The sequence below is a fragment of the Priapulus caudatus genome, unplaced genomic scaffold (assembly GCF_000485595.1).
Source record: "Priapulus caudatus unplaced genomic scaffold, Priapulus_caudatus-5.0.1 Scaffold1396, whole genome shotgun sequence".
NCBI classification, from domain to species: Eukaryota; Metazoa; Priapulida; class Priapulimorpha; order Priapulimorphida; family Priapulidae; genus Priapulus; species Priapulus caudatus.
Window position 1 is genome coordinate 32178 of NW_014578457.1, and position 12582 is coordinate 44759.

At 49.5% G+C, this 12582-nt stretch overlaps 1 protein-coding gene across 1 annotated transcript in view; it reads left to right on the forward strand.

Annotated features, from left to right (window-relative positions):
- The window catches only part of LOC106816497 (methionine synthase-like), a 40818-nt gene that overhangs the window by 19523 nt on the left and 8713 nt on the right, over positions 1-12582 (forward strand). The window contains 5 exon segments of the mRNA XM_014821121.1: positions 8375-8442; positions 8669-8789; positions 11332-11413; positions 11660-11758; positions 12479-12486. Coding sequence (XP_014676607.1) covers positions 8375-8442; positions 8669-8789; positions 11332-11413; positions 11660-11758; positions 12479-12486 — 378 coding nt within the window.

Here is a 12582-nt window from a genome sequence, read left to right on the forward strand (position 1 = left end):
TCTAAACTGCCTGGCTTTGTGAACGTTTATGAATTTCTTATGTATACTGTTGCTCATAGGGGCTATGTCCCCCAGGGTACTGCCACCGGAACGTACCCTGGGTACGGTCCGGTATACCGGAACGTACTCTGGTAACTATCTGATATGGTTAGGGTTAGGGAGTAGGCGTAGGCGACTCCCTAGACTCGTTAGTGGAGTAGGCGAGGTATGGTCCGGCATATTAGATAGTACTAGGGTACAATCTGGTATACCGGACCGTACCCAGGGTACGTTCCAGCAGTACCCAGGGAGACATAGACCCTATCAGCATAAGTGTGTGTGCAGTGTGTATGTGTGTGTGTGTGTGCGTGTGCGTGTGCGTGCGCGTGCGTGTGCGTGTGCGTGCGTGCATGCATGTGTGCGTGTTTGTGTGTGTGCTTGCGTTATTGGGCATCTAAGGGGGGGGGGAATTATCTGCCAGTTACAGGGGATGAAATTTAACGGGAGTTTGCTTGTCTCTTGCTGCAACGTCTTTTGTCTTGGACCTGCAGCGGTGTTCACTCCTCGGCTTTTGTCCTGCTTCAGACGCTGAGATCGTCGGGCGGAAAGAAAGAAGCTGCCGTAGAAAGCTGGAGAGAGGAGCCGCTGCCGGATCGACTAGCATACTCACTCATCAAGGTGAGGGCTTCCTACCTCCTGCCCTTGTTGCCTCCTCCACTTCTCCCCTTGTTGCCTACTCCACTTCTCCCCTTGTTGCCTACTCCCCTTCTCCCCTTGTTGCCCCCTCCCCTTCTCCCCTTGTTGCCTCCTCCCCTTCTCTCCTTGTTGCCCCTCCCCTTCTCCCCTTGTTGTCTCCTCCCCTTGCTGCCTCCTTCCCTCACTGCCTCCTATCCTCACTGTCTCCTCCCCTCGTCGTCACCTCCCCTCACTGTCTCCTTCGCTCACCATTTCCTGTCCTCACTGTCTCCTCTCTTTGCCATCTCCTTCCCTCACTGTCTCCTCCCCCACCGTCTCTTTCCCTCACTGTCTCCTCCCCCACCGTCTCCTCCCCTCACTGTCTCCTCCCCTAACTGCCTCCTCCCCACCTTCTCCTCCCCCACCTTCTCTTTCCCTCACTGTCTCCTTCTCTCACCATTTCCTCCCAAGATAGATTGGTGGAGAGAGCAGGGTTAGTCACACTCGCGTGTCTCTACTTTCATTTTTGTCTCGTGTAAGCAAAGCTAACGCATGAGTCATAGGTGAGGAGTTGTTCTAATAAGACGAGATCAGTGTGTTTTTGATGTTCTCTGCTTGAATGGGCTTTATCAGAAGGATGCAATAAAAAACTATGGTAACGTGCAGGAGTGCCCCCATGATACACGTTAAATGCCCAGAACAAATTTATGACTTCAAAGTTGAGATTTACTACGTCACAAATTTTCTATGGTGTATATTTGTAAAACCTTTATTGCATTTTTTTACATAAAAAGTAAGTACTAACAGGACGAAATGTATCACGACATTAAATGCTTGCTATGAGCTATGTATGAGTCCTGAGTATTTGTTCAAATCGAATGGAATAGCAAAATAGGAAGTATAAGGCAGCAATTTGACCATAAAAAGTGAACAGAATTACTTACATTTTGTGAAAAAGTGGACATAATTTTTTAACATTTACTATTAACGGTGACGTAATCACTTCAACGTGTGCGGTCCTGATGCCGCTGCGGTTTCATTCGTTGCCTCGGTTACTCATGCAGACAGCACTGAGCATTGCTAAGGATCAGGTGGAGGCTGGTGCGCAGGTGTTAGACATCAACATGGATGAGGGGATGCTGGATGGCAAGGCAACGATGACACACTTCCTCAACCTGATAGCCAGCGAGCCAGACATCTCGAAGGTAACGTAGATGTGCGTGTAAGTGTGTGTGCGTGCGTGCGCGTGCGTGCGTGCGTGCGCGTTCGTGTGTGTGTGTGTGTGCTTCTGTGCGTGGGTGGGTGCGTGCGTGTATGGTGTACGTGTGCATACATGTGCATGAAAGTGTGCGTGCATGCATGTGCGCATGCGCGTGCGACGAACGAATCTGCTGAAACATATCTCCTCGATTCTCTCCGCTCTCGCCCTGCCACCAGGTGCCGCTGTGCATCGACTCGTCGAACTTTGCGATCGTCGAGGCGGGACTCAAGTGCTGTCAGGGCAAGAGCATCGTGAACAGCATCAGCCTGAAGGAGGGTGAGGCAGACTTCCTCGCAAAGGCAGCCGTCGTGCGACGCCACGGGGCCGCCATCGTCGTCATGGCGTTTGACGAGGACGGACAGGTGAGGGAGGAGCCGGGGGGAGAGGAGGGTGGGCCGGGGGCAAGGGAGGGGGGCTGGGGGAAGAAAGGGGAAGGAAGGGGTGGGCCAGTGGGAGGGAGGGCGGGTTAAGGAATCGGAAGGGAGGTGGTGGGTCGAGGTAAGGGAGGGCCGGGGGAAGGAAGGGTAATACAGGGCCGGGTGAGGAGAATCCGGGAGGAGGAGAGGCGTGGGGAGGGAAAGCTGTAGAGAGGGTGGGCCGGGGGAAGGGAGGGTTAGTGCCGGGGAAGGGAGCGGAGGACAAGGGAAGGAAAGTCAGGGAGAGGGAGAACCAGGAGAGGGGAAGGGTCGGGGAGGGGGAGATCCAGGGAGAGGGTGGGATGTGGAGAGGCAGGGAGGGCCAGGGAAAGGGAGGAGAAGACCGGTGGAGAGGGTGGGAAGGGGAGAGGGAGGGCTGGGGGGACGGAGAGCCACAGTATAAAGTACATGGTCTATTAAGTATTTAACAGTAACAGTATATACATCGTCAGGAGTAAATAATCGCAATTTGTGATTATGTACTCTGGACATCATTAATAACACGTTAATAAGCTCGTTGCTAGTTAGCAGTCAGTTGATGAGTGGGTTAACTTACTGCAGGCAGCAGATGCGAAGAGGAAGGTAGAGATCTGCACTCGCTCCTACCGGCTGCTCACCGAGGTCGCTGGATATGACCCCACTGACATCATCTTTGACCCGAACATCCTAACGATCGCGACGGGCATGGCCGAGCACGACTCGTACGGCATCGAGTTTATCGAGGCGGTGCGCACCATCAAGGTAGGGTCGCGCCGCAGCTTACAGTCTGTGTGTGTGTGTGCGTGCGCGTGCGCATGTGTATGTATGCATCTGTGTGTATGCGGTGTGTGGTTATGTTGTCTGTGTGGTGTGTGGTGTTGTGTGCGCTGGTGTGCGAGTGCGTGCGTGTCTGTGCGAGCCTGTCTTTACATCTCCATGCCTGCAAACACCTGCCTTGCTTAATTAGTAAGACATGTTAAGTGACATTTGACTTCAAATTCGTATGCAAAGGTCCCCCAATGCTTTGGCATCACGATTGAAAGTCCAAATGTCATAGGGGTCATATGCATAGAAAAAAAATTATCAAAGACACACTGTATATGTCTCAATCCAAGATGGGCCACATATTAGAAAAATGGAAAACAATGCCAAGTCATAGATCATGAACAGTTTGTCAAGAAACTATATAACATGTTTCATAACTAACTTGAGGTCTAGAACAATGCGGCCATGTGATCGTCATTATCTTCGCACAGGCCGAACTCTTCCGATGTCGTGTCAGCGGAGGCGTCTCGCAACTTCTCGTCTTCGTTTCCGCGGGTAGAGTAGTGCGGGAAGGCCATGCACTAGCGTTTTCTCTAGCCACGCCATCAATGTAACTATAGGTGTTTGCAGCCCAGTCGCAGGTGAAATTCTGTTTTGAATGTGATGAGTAATCGATGGATTGTGGCAGCGATTGCTTGACCATATGCTTGATTGAATCTCGTCAGTCATTGATTAAAGGAGTTGATAGATGATGATTGCTGGATGAATGGATGATGGTGAACGGACAGCACAGACGGATTCGAGCAGTCAGACGGACCTGACTGACTGAAATGACTCGACTGACTGATTGATTTATTGAGTAAATGCTTGCATGAGCGGCATGCGCTCGATCTCGTGATTATCAATCGATCGCATCGATCGTGATCGCTCGTAGATGCGGACGAGCGATCCGCGAGCGCTCAATCGTGCCTCATCGTCGTCGTCGTCAGGCCGGCATGGACATGGCATCGTGAGACGCGCGGGAACACTGCCGCTGTACACGGATCATCGCGGCCCGGAGCTGCTCGCTCATCCTGTGCGGACCGCTGCTGTGGAACCGCGACGCTGACGCACCGAAGAGACTGCTGCTCTAAGCGTCACAGTGACGGTGGTCGCGTGCGATGCATGTGCATGTGCAGCTTGCGTGCGGCATGTGTGATGTGTTGCGTGCGTAATGCGTGTGTGTGATGATGTTGTGGCGCGTGCGTGTGTGTGTGTGATTGCTGCTGCGTGTCGTGTGTGATTGTGTGCGGCGTAGGTTGTGATTGTGGTGCGTGCGTGCATGTGTGATAGATGTGCGTGCGTGGCAATTGTGTGTGATGTGGCGCGTGCGTGCATGTTGTGAGTGTGTGTGCGTTCGCGCGTGCGTGTGTGTGATGTGTTCGGCGTGTGTGTGTTGTTGCATAAGTTGTGAGATAAGTCTATGCTCGCCTGGGTACTGCGAATCGTACCCTGGACGTTCCGTATAGCCGGAAACGTACTCTGAACTATTCTGATATGTAGAGTTAAGAGTAGCGTAGCGACTCCTAGACTCGTTAAGTGAGTATGCAGAGTAATGGTCCGGCATATTAGATAACTTAAGGAACAATCTGGTATATCCGACCGTACCCAGGTAACGTTCCCGGCAGACCGCAGGGAGACATAGATCCTATCGAGCCAAAAGTTGTGTGCAGTGTGTATGTGTTTGTGTGTGCGTGACGTGTTGCGTTGCGCTGGTTGCGTGGCGTGTGCGTGCGATGCATGCAATGTGGAGTGTTTGGTGTGCTTGCGTTAATTGGCATCTAAGGGGGGGGGAATTATCTGCCAGTTACCGGGATTAAATTAACGGGATTTGCTGTCTCTGCTGCAACGTCTTTGTCTTGGACTGCAGCGGTTCATCCTACGGCCTTTGTCCCTGCTTCAGTACCTGAGGATCGTCGGCGCGCAAAGAACGAGCGCCGTAGAAAGCTGGGGAGAGCCGCTGCGGATATCGACATAGCATACTCACCTCATCAAGGTGAGGCCTTCCTACCCTGCCCTTTGCCTCCTCCACTTCTCCCCTTGTTGCCTACATTCCACTTCTCCCCTTTTGCCTTACCTGCCCCTTCTCCCTTGTGCCCCCTCCCTTCTCTCCTTGTTGCCATGCCTCCCTCTCTCCTTGTTGCCCCTCGCGCTTCTTCCCCTTGTTGTCCTCCCCGCTTGCGCCCCTTCCCGTTCACTGTCCCCTATCCTCACTGTCTCCTCCCACTGCGTCGTCAACACGGTCTGGTCCCTCACGTGTCTCTTCGCTCACCGACAATTTCCTGCTCATGTCCCTCTCTTTAAGCACTCCTTCCCTCAACTGCTCCCCACCGTCTCTTTCCTCACGTCTCCTCCCCCACCGTCTCCTCCCCACGTCTCTCCCCTATACTGCTTCCTCCCCCACTTCCTCTCCGCTACCTCTTTCCCTACACTGTCTCCTTCTCTCACGCATTTCCTCCCCTCACTGCTCACTGTCTATTACCTCACATGTCCTTCCTCCCCTAACTGCTCCTTCTCAGGTCTCCTCGCCCACCGTCTCCTTCCCTTACTGCTCCTCCCCTAATCTGCCCTCCTCCCTTACTGTCCTCTTCCACCGTGCTCCTCCCTGCACTGTCTTCCCCCCTAACTGCCTCCTCCCACCTCTCCTCCCGCCCACTCTTCTTCCTCACTGTCTCCTTTGCTCACTCATTGCCTCCTCCCCCTTCCCACTGCCTCACGTCTATTTACAAAATAACTGCCCCTTCGCTCACGTCTCCTCCGCCACTGCACCGTCTTTCCCTTACGTCTCCTCCCCTAACTGCCGTCCTCCTTACTGTCCCTCCTCACACCGTGCGTCCTTTTCCCTGCCTCCGTCGTTATCACCTCAGCCGTCCACGGCTACCGACCGTTAGCCACCCTCATACAGTCCCCTGTGGCCTACTGCTGCTGGTAAGACTGCATTTGCAGGAATTGACAGTCAGTCATGAGGATATGGAGAATGCTCGCTGACACTTCAATACCCCAGCCCTGTCTACAATCGAGGGACACCCTCATAAATGTTATGCAGTGTATGCAACATGTACTCGCTCGTCAAGTCTTGATATGGATTTGACTGAATCAGAATTCGGTTCCTACTTTGTTCGCTTATGTCAGAAAATGATTCAACTTATGGGGAATGTCTCTTGGTCGCTTCCTTCATTCTTTCTCTCTTTCCTTCTTTCTTTCTCTCACCTTCCTGCACTGCATCTCTCCTCCCCGAGCCTCTTGCTCCCTTCGTACTCTTCCCACCATTTCTCTCTCTAACTTTCCCTCTCGGTGCATTCTCTACTCCGACTATCCCGCCTTCCATCCCCGTCTCCTCTCTCTTCTCTTCACCCACCTATCTCTAATGCATGACACGAAGACGGAAAGGCGTGTCCTTAAAGCCTGTGATGTTGTCGTGTGGCAGCGCAGCGCAGCACGTACACAAACGTCTATAGCACGCCTGTATACGATCCGTGACACGTTGGCTGACCGGACAGGCATTGAGTGTCGCGGTAGTTATATTATTTACACATATACATAACAGTGGGCTTTGACACGATCGTGGACGTACATACACGTACCGCGCAGCACGATCGTAAGTCACCCTTGTTATCATATATATAAGCATATATAATATTATATATAATATAACATGTACATAGCATTGCAACGTCTGTAACGTACTCCTGCATTAAATCCGTGTCGCGTTACCTCTGCAGGGTATGAGCGTCGCCGCAGACTCTCATTTGGCCTCGGCAAGATTCCTGCCCAGGTATCAAGTCGCGCCGTCATGAAGAAGGCTGTCGGCCATCTCATCGCCGTTCATGAGGCCGAGGCCGCCGCGCAGCCGCCGGCCGAGGCGGCGCTGCCTTCAACGGCGAGTCACGCGGAGACGAGGCGACGCTGTGGTACACCAACTGACGACTGACGGGACGTCGACCAGGTGCCGTGAGGAACGAGGGAACGCGAAGGGAAGGGGGAGGTTGCGCGATGTCTCCGATCGGCGGCGGTTCGGCCCAAAGACGTGTCAGTTTAGCGCAGAGAGAGGGTAATGGAAGTGCGCTGGAGCTCACAGTGAGCCAGCCCAAGACTATCGTCAGCGGCTCATCTGGTAGAGGTCCTTGGAAGTCACGGGAGCAAACAGTGTCGGGGCAACGAAGGTCACTTCAGGTTAAATTGCTGCATCTTATAGGATATCGACACGAAGGTCAAACGAAGTTTCCGAGAGGTGTGTGTGTGCTATGTTGTTTGTGCGTGCGTGTGGCGCGTGTGATGTTGCACGAACATGATGCCAATGCTGGTCAGCGATCATTCGCTGACAACCAAAGGTATCGAAATCTTCTCGCAAAAAAAGCGCTATTGCACCTACTCGGCCATCGAGTTAATTCCGAGCATCATTGCTCGGTTTTGTTTGTTGTTGCCTGGTGAATTTACCTGTACTAGTATACAGTTGCGCAATCCGAGCTGCCTTCGGCCGTGTTTAGACCAAATCTTTTGTCTCTCGCGTGACTGTCTGGCTGCCGGAGTGGTTGTCAGAGGTGTTTAGTCGTCTGCTTGTTTCTTTCTCGGCGTGATCGGGGTATCACCCTTGTTCGCGAGAGCGCTTTGATGCAGGCACTGTCGCATTGGCAAACCGGTGAAGGGCGACGTACACGACGATTCGGTAAAAGAACATTCGCGCCAGGGGTGCTGGATGCAACAATCTGCAGGTATGAAATCTCCGCCGATGACTAACGCCTTCGTAGCGACCAATCTCCTCACTGGGCGGGTCTGACATAAGTAACATTGATAAGGGCGGAACTGGTAGCGCGTTGGATGTACAGCATGATTTGTTGCTCGGGCACATGTAACGTGAGTAACCTGTGCCCTCACCTGTGTATTTGCATTAAACAAACAAGAGCTTAAGGGGCGTTGTCGTAGACAGGTATACAGATAAATGTACCCTGAGTATCATATATGTATATTGCACCAAGGGTAGACTTGTACGTTAGCAGAATTAACCCTATACCTAACACTAACCTAACGCCTAACTAATCCTAATCACTACTCTTAACGCTAACCCTAAACCCTACTCATTATAAAAAGTATAACCATAATACTCTAAACAACCTAAAACTACCTCGGGTACATATCTGTAGTACCTGTTACGACAACGACCCTTCGTGCAACACTAGATGCATGGTAGATGGTGGTGGAAATGGCTGCATCGTCATTTAACGTGGTAAATGTCACGTTGGAAAGTTTGTTGGATTTCTAGGGTTATGGATCTCGGTGTGATGACTCCTTGTGACAAGATTCTGCAGACGGCCATCAAAGAGAAGGCAGGTCAGTAACACAATGCGAGTAAACTTGCTAAATGTAGTTAGAGAGATAGGTAGATACAAATGCATACACACAGGCACTTAAGTGCACACACACTGCATGCACATATGCATGCAAGCACATTCGTTCTAGCATAATTTATTATGAAGCCTTATGTAAGGCATTTTATCGGTGAAATTTTTCAATATGGTCGACGCGACATTTCAAGGTCGTTTATTTCCTGCTGCAGACATTGTTGGACTGTCTGGCCTCATCACCCCCTCCCTAGACGAGATGATCCATGTTGCTAAGGAGATGGAGAGGCTGGGGATGCGCATCCCACTGCTCATTGGCGGGGCAACAACCTCAAAGTGAGGGCTTTCATAGTTAGTGTGCACTCTAGTTTCCAGGTGGTTTATTGTTCTTCTACATCATGAACTTCTTCTTCATCATCTTCTCGGTCATTGTCTTCTCTTCCCGTTCGTTATCTTGTTTTTGATCGCCGTCTACTTTGTTCTTATTCTTCTGCTATTTCCTTTTTGCATTTACCCCTTCCCCCTTCCTCTTTCCCTGCTCCACCCCCTTTTTATTGTCCTACCGTTTCTTGCAATTACACGTGCTAAGTGGATTGCTCTGTCAATCGCACTAACGAGTTGCGCTTTTCATATCTTGGCTTCATTACTTACTGGCACTTACAGTTGTCGGTTGGCAGTATATATCGCGTTACAGCGATACAGTGTCTAATTAATTAGAACTGTTACCGGTATGTTGTTGCGAAGGGTTGTGATCGGTGCAGAACCGAGTCATGTGATGTGAAATGAAAACCAATGTTATCAAAGTTGTGCAGTGGGAAGTTTTAATGGAGCACGAGAGTCAACGTTCTCAGCCATCGTTCTATTTTCTCAGTCCGCAAAGTCACCTTCGTAAGCAGGCAATAGCTGTGTAGCGGAATCAATTTACATCTATAGGATATAGCAGCTTGAGGGGTCGGCTATCACTCCCACCCCTACGTGACGTACGACTGCTGGTGTAGGGTTGTCACATACGTTTTGCTTTCGTGGGATGTTGTCGTAGTGCGTATGGCCAGACTGACATTCAATATGTTAATTACCAATTGCTGTAATGACAGATACAAATATAGATATCAGCGCGAGATTAAAGATGTGCTACGGGTGAGTGCACGGACGTCCTTGGTTGAGGGCAACAGCAAATTAAATGGTATATATGTGTAATTGTGCTGGCTGCGCTAGTTGCTGGGGTAAAATGCTGCTCTATAAACTACAGTGTGAATATATATGTTAGAAATTAAATGCATTTCTAATACATAATTCACGATCGGGGCGAACATAAACATGGCCCTATTATGTAAAAAAGAAAAAGCTGCGAGCATTTATGCGAGTTTTGCACTATTGTTTATGTTGATTGTTGCAACTTACGTTCTTCGATCGATTGTTGGTTTTCTGTTGAAGGTCATTATTTCTGAAGTGATGAAATCTAATCCGACGCACTAAAATATGTTCAGGCAGTTATTAGCTAATCTCTCTCTCTCTCTCTCCGTCTCCCTATCCGTCTCCCTATCCGTCTCCCTCTCCGTCTCCCTCACCGCTCCGCTCGCGTGCTCCGCTCTCCCTCATCGCCTCTCCCTCTCGCGCGTCTCCTCTCCCTCTTCCCTCTCCCTCTCGCCTCTCCGCTCCTCAGCCTCTCCCTCCGCTCCATCTCCCTCTCGCATCCGCCTCGCCCTCGCCCTCGCCCTCCCAGCCCTCAGGCCCTCGCCTCGGCCCTCGCCCTCACCTCTATTCTCCTGTCCTCTTCTCTTTCTGCCCTCGTCGCATTCTCGCTTCTCCTTTTTCCCTTTCCTCGTCGCTCACCTCTCGCCTTCCCTACGTCCTCTCAACCTCTCCCTCTCGCCTCTCTCATCCGTCTCTTCTCCCTCTCCCTCTGCCTGTCTCCTACTCCTTCTCGCTCTCCCTCTCCCTCTCCACTTCTCTCCTCGCCGGGTCGCCCATTGTCCTTTTCCGCATCGTCCCTCATTCCCTCTCACTGTCTCCCTCTATCGACTCTCCTCTCTCGTCCCCTCTCTCTCATCATCCGCTAGTCCCTCTACCTATCTCCCTCTGCTTGTCAACTCTCCCTTACGCCTACTACGCCCCCTCACCTCTCGATCTCTCTCTCACTCTCACATTCTCCCTGTCGCCACGGCTCAATCCGCTTTTCGCTCTCAACCATCATTCCTCACTGCCGAGCTCTCCTCCCTTCCCTTGCGGCCTACTCACCCTGCAGCCTCTCTCGTCATATCACGTTTACATCTGTGCCCATCAAATGAATTCAATGTCGTGTACATATATATATATATTGCTCTTTGTCCCACACAAAGTCCTGTTGAAATTAAGTGACCCTTCTTTTGAGATAATTTTACCCTTAGTGCCACTCCAACTTGCTGTTGTGTCCTAAAAATTTTGATTAAACCAAAGTGACACTTGCCTCAACGAAATGGATGTTAATTCTATCGCTACCTCCTGTCACTCCAGGGTCTTGTTGTTTTCCTCTTTCTCTCCACAACACCGCTCTCATGTTGTTAGCAATAGGAGTCACATTTCTATCATTGTATCTGGCTTATGTTTCAATATAGACGTGCATAAAAAGTATAGCAGTTTATGAAACGTCCCCATTACATAAAGCGAGGGAATGATTTTTTTCCTTAGCAATGTCTGCATGGTTTTTTTCCCAGCCAATCGTTGCCTCTCCTAACCTTCAAAAAGAAAGAAGTAGACTAACCTATTTGCAGCAAAGATGACACCCACCCTTTTAGTTACTAATTAAGTTATAATTAGTTAGTTAGTATTGAGTTTTTCTCTTTTTTTTCTCTTTCTTCTGGCGTACTTTGTCTTCTACTCATCGTCGTCATTGTTGCAGGGTGCACACGGCTGTGAAGATTGCACCACGGTACAGCCAGCCGACAATTCACGTCGCAGACGCCTCCCGAGGCGTTGTCGTGGTGAGTGAAACGTGCGACGAATAGCGTTCGATACATTCTCATATACATAATGTATATTATATATAATAATGTGATAATATTAATAAAATTAGATAATGACGTGATAAGATATGATTTTATATATATGATATGAAATGATATGATATTATATGATATGGTATGATATTATATGGTATGATATGATATGACATGATGTGATATTATATTATATATTATAATATAAAAATGTCATTGTCATGGCAACAGTGTTCCAGACTACTGGATGATAATGTGAGAGAGGAATACTTGGAGGAGGTGGAAGAGGACTACGAAGCATACAGGGAAGACCACTACAGCAGTCTCAAGGTACCGCGTTCACCCATCTTTGCAATTTAAACCCTTTGCCACCGATTCCTGTAATGCTGCTTGAAAAAGGAAGTGAAAAGCGTGGTGCTGTATTATGCATACCATGCCTGATGTTGTATAATTGTGCTTAAACCCGGTCTTTTACCTATTGTGTTATATAATCACGAATTTTTTTCCTGCATGATCTCACCATATATAATAATAATAATTATTATTTTTGCATTACACTACACTACACTAAGCTCCTCTACACTACACTACACTACACTACACTACATCTATAACACAACATACAGCTACAACCTAACATAACTACATAAGCTAGCACTACACTAATGGTACACTACAACTACACTACACTAACACTATGCTACAACTAACCCTAGCACTAAGAATCATATGTACACATACAGCTACACTACACTACACTAACACTATGCTATCACTACACTAAGACTTCTCTAGCACTAGCAATACACCAACTTATCACACTATTACTAATACTACACTACACTAGCACTTGGACGCTAACACTACACGTACAACCGACACGACGCTACTTATTATTGGATATTATTCTAGTTTGCTTACTGAGAAGTGGTCCATTAGATTGAGGTGAGAAGTATTGCACCGGCACTCAGCCGTCGTACGTGGTCCGCATCGATCCTGTACGAACGGCGCGCGCATTTTTCGAACGCTGTTGTTTGTCTGCGATTGCAGAACGTCCGGTACGTGTCGGTCTCGGCCGGAAGCGAGGGAGCGCAAGTTTTCAATCAGATTGGCCTCATTGAGTAACAAAACCAAGGTGAGGGTGAGCTAAAAAC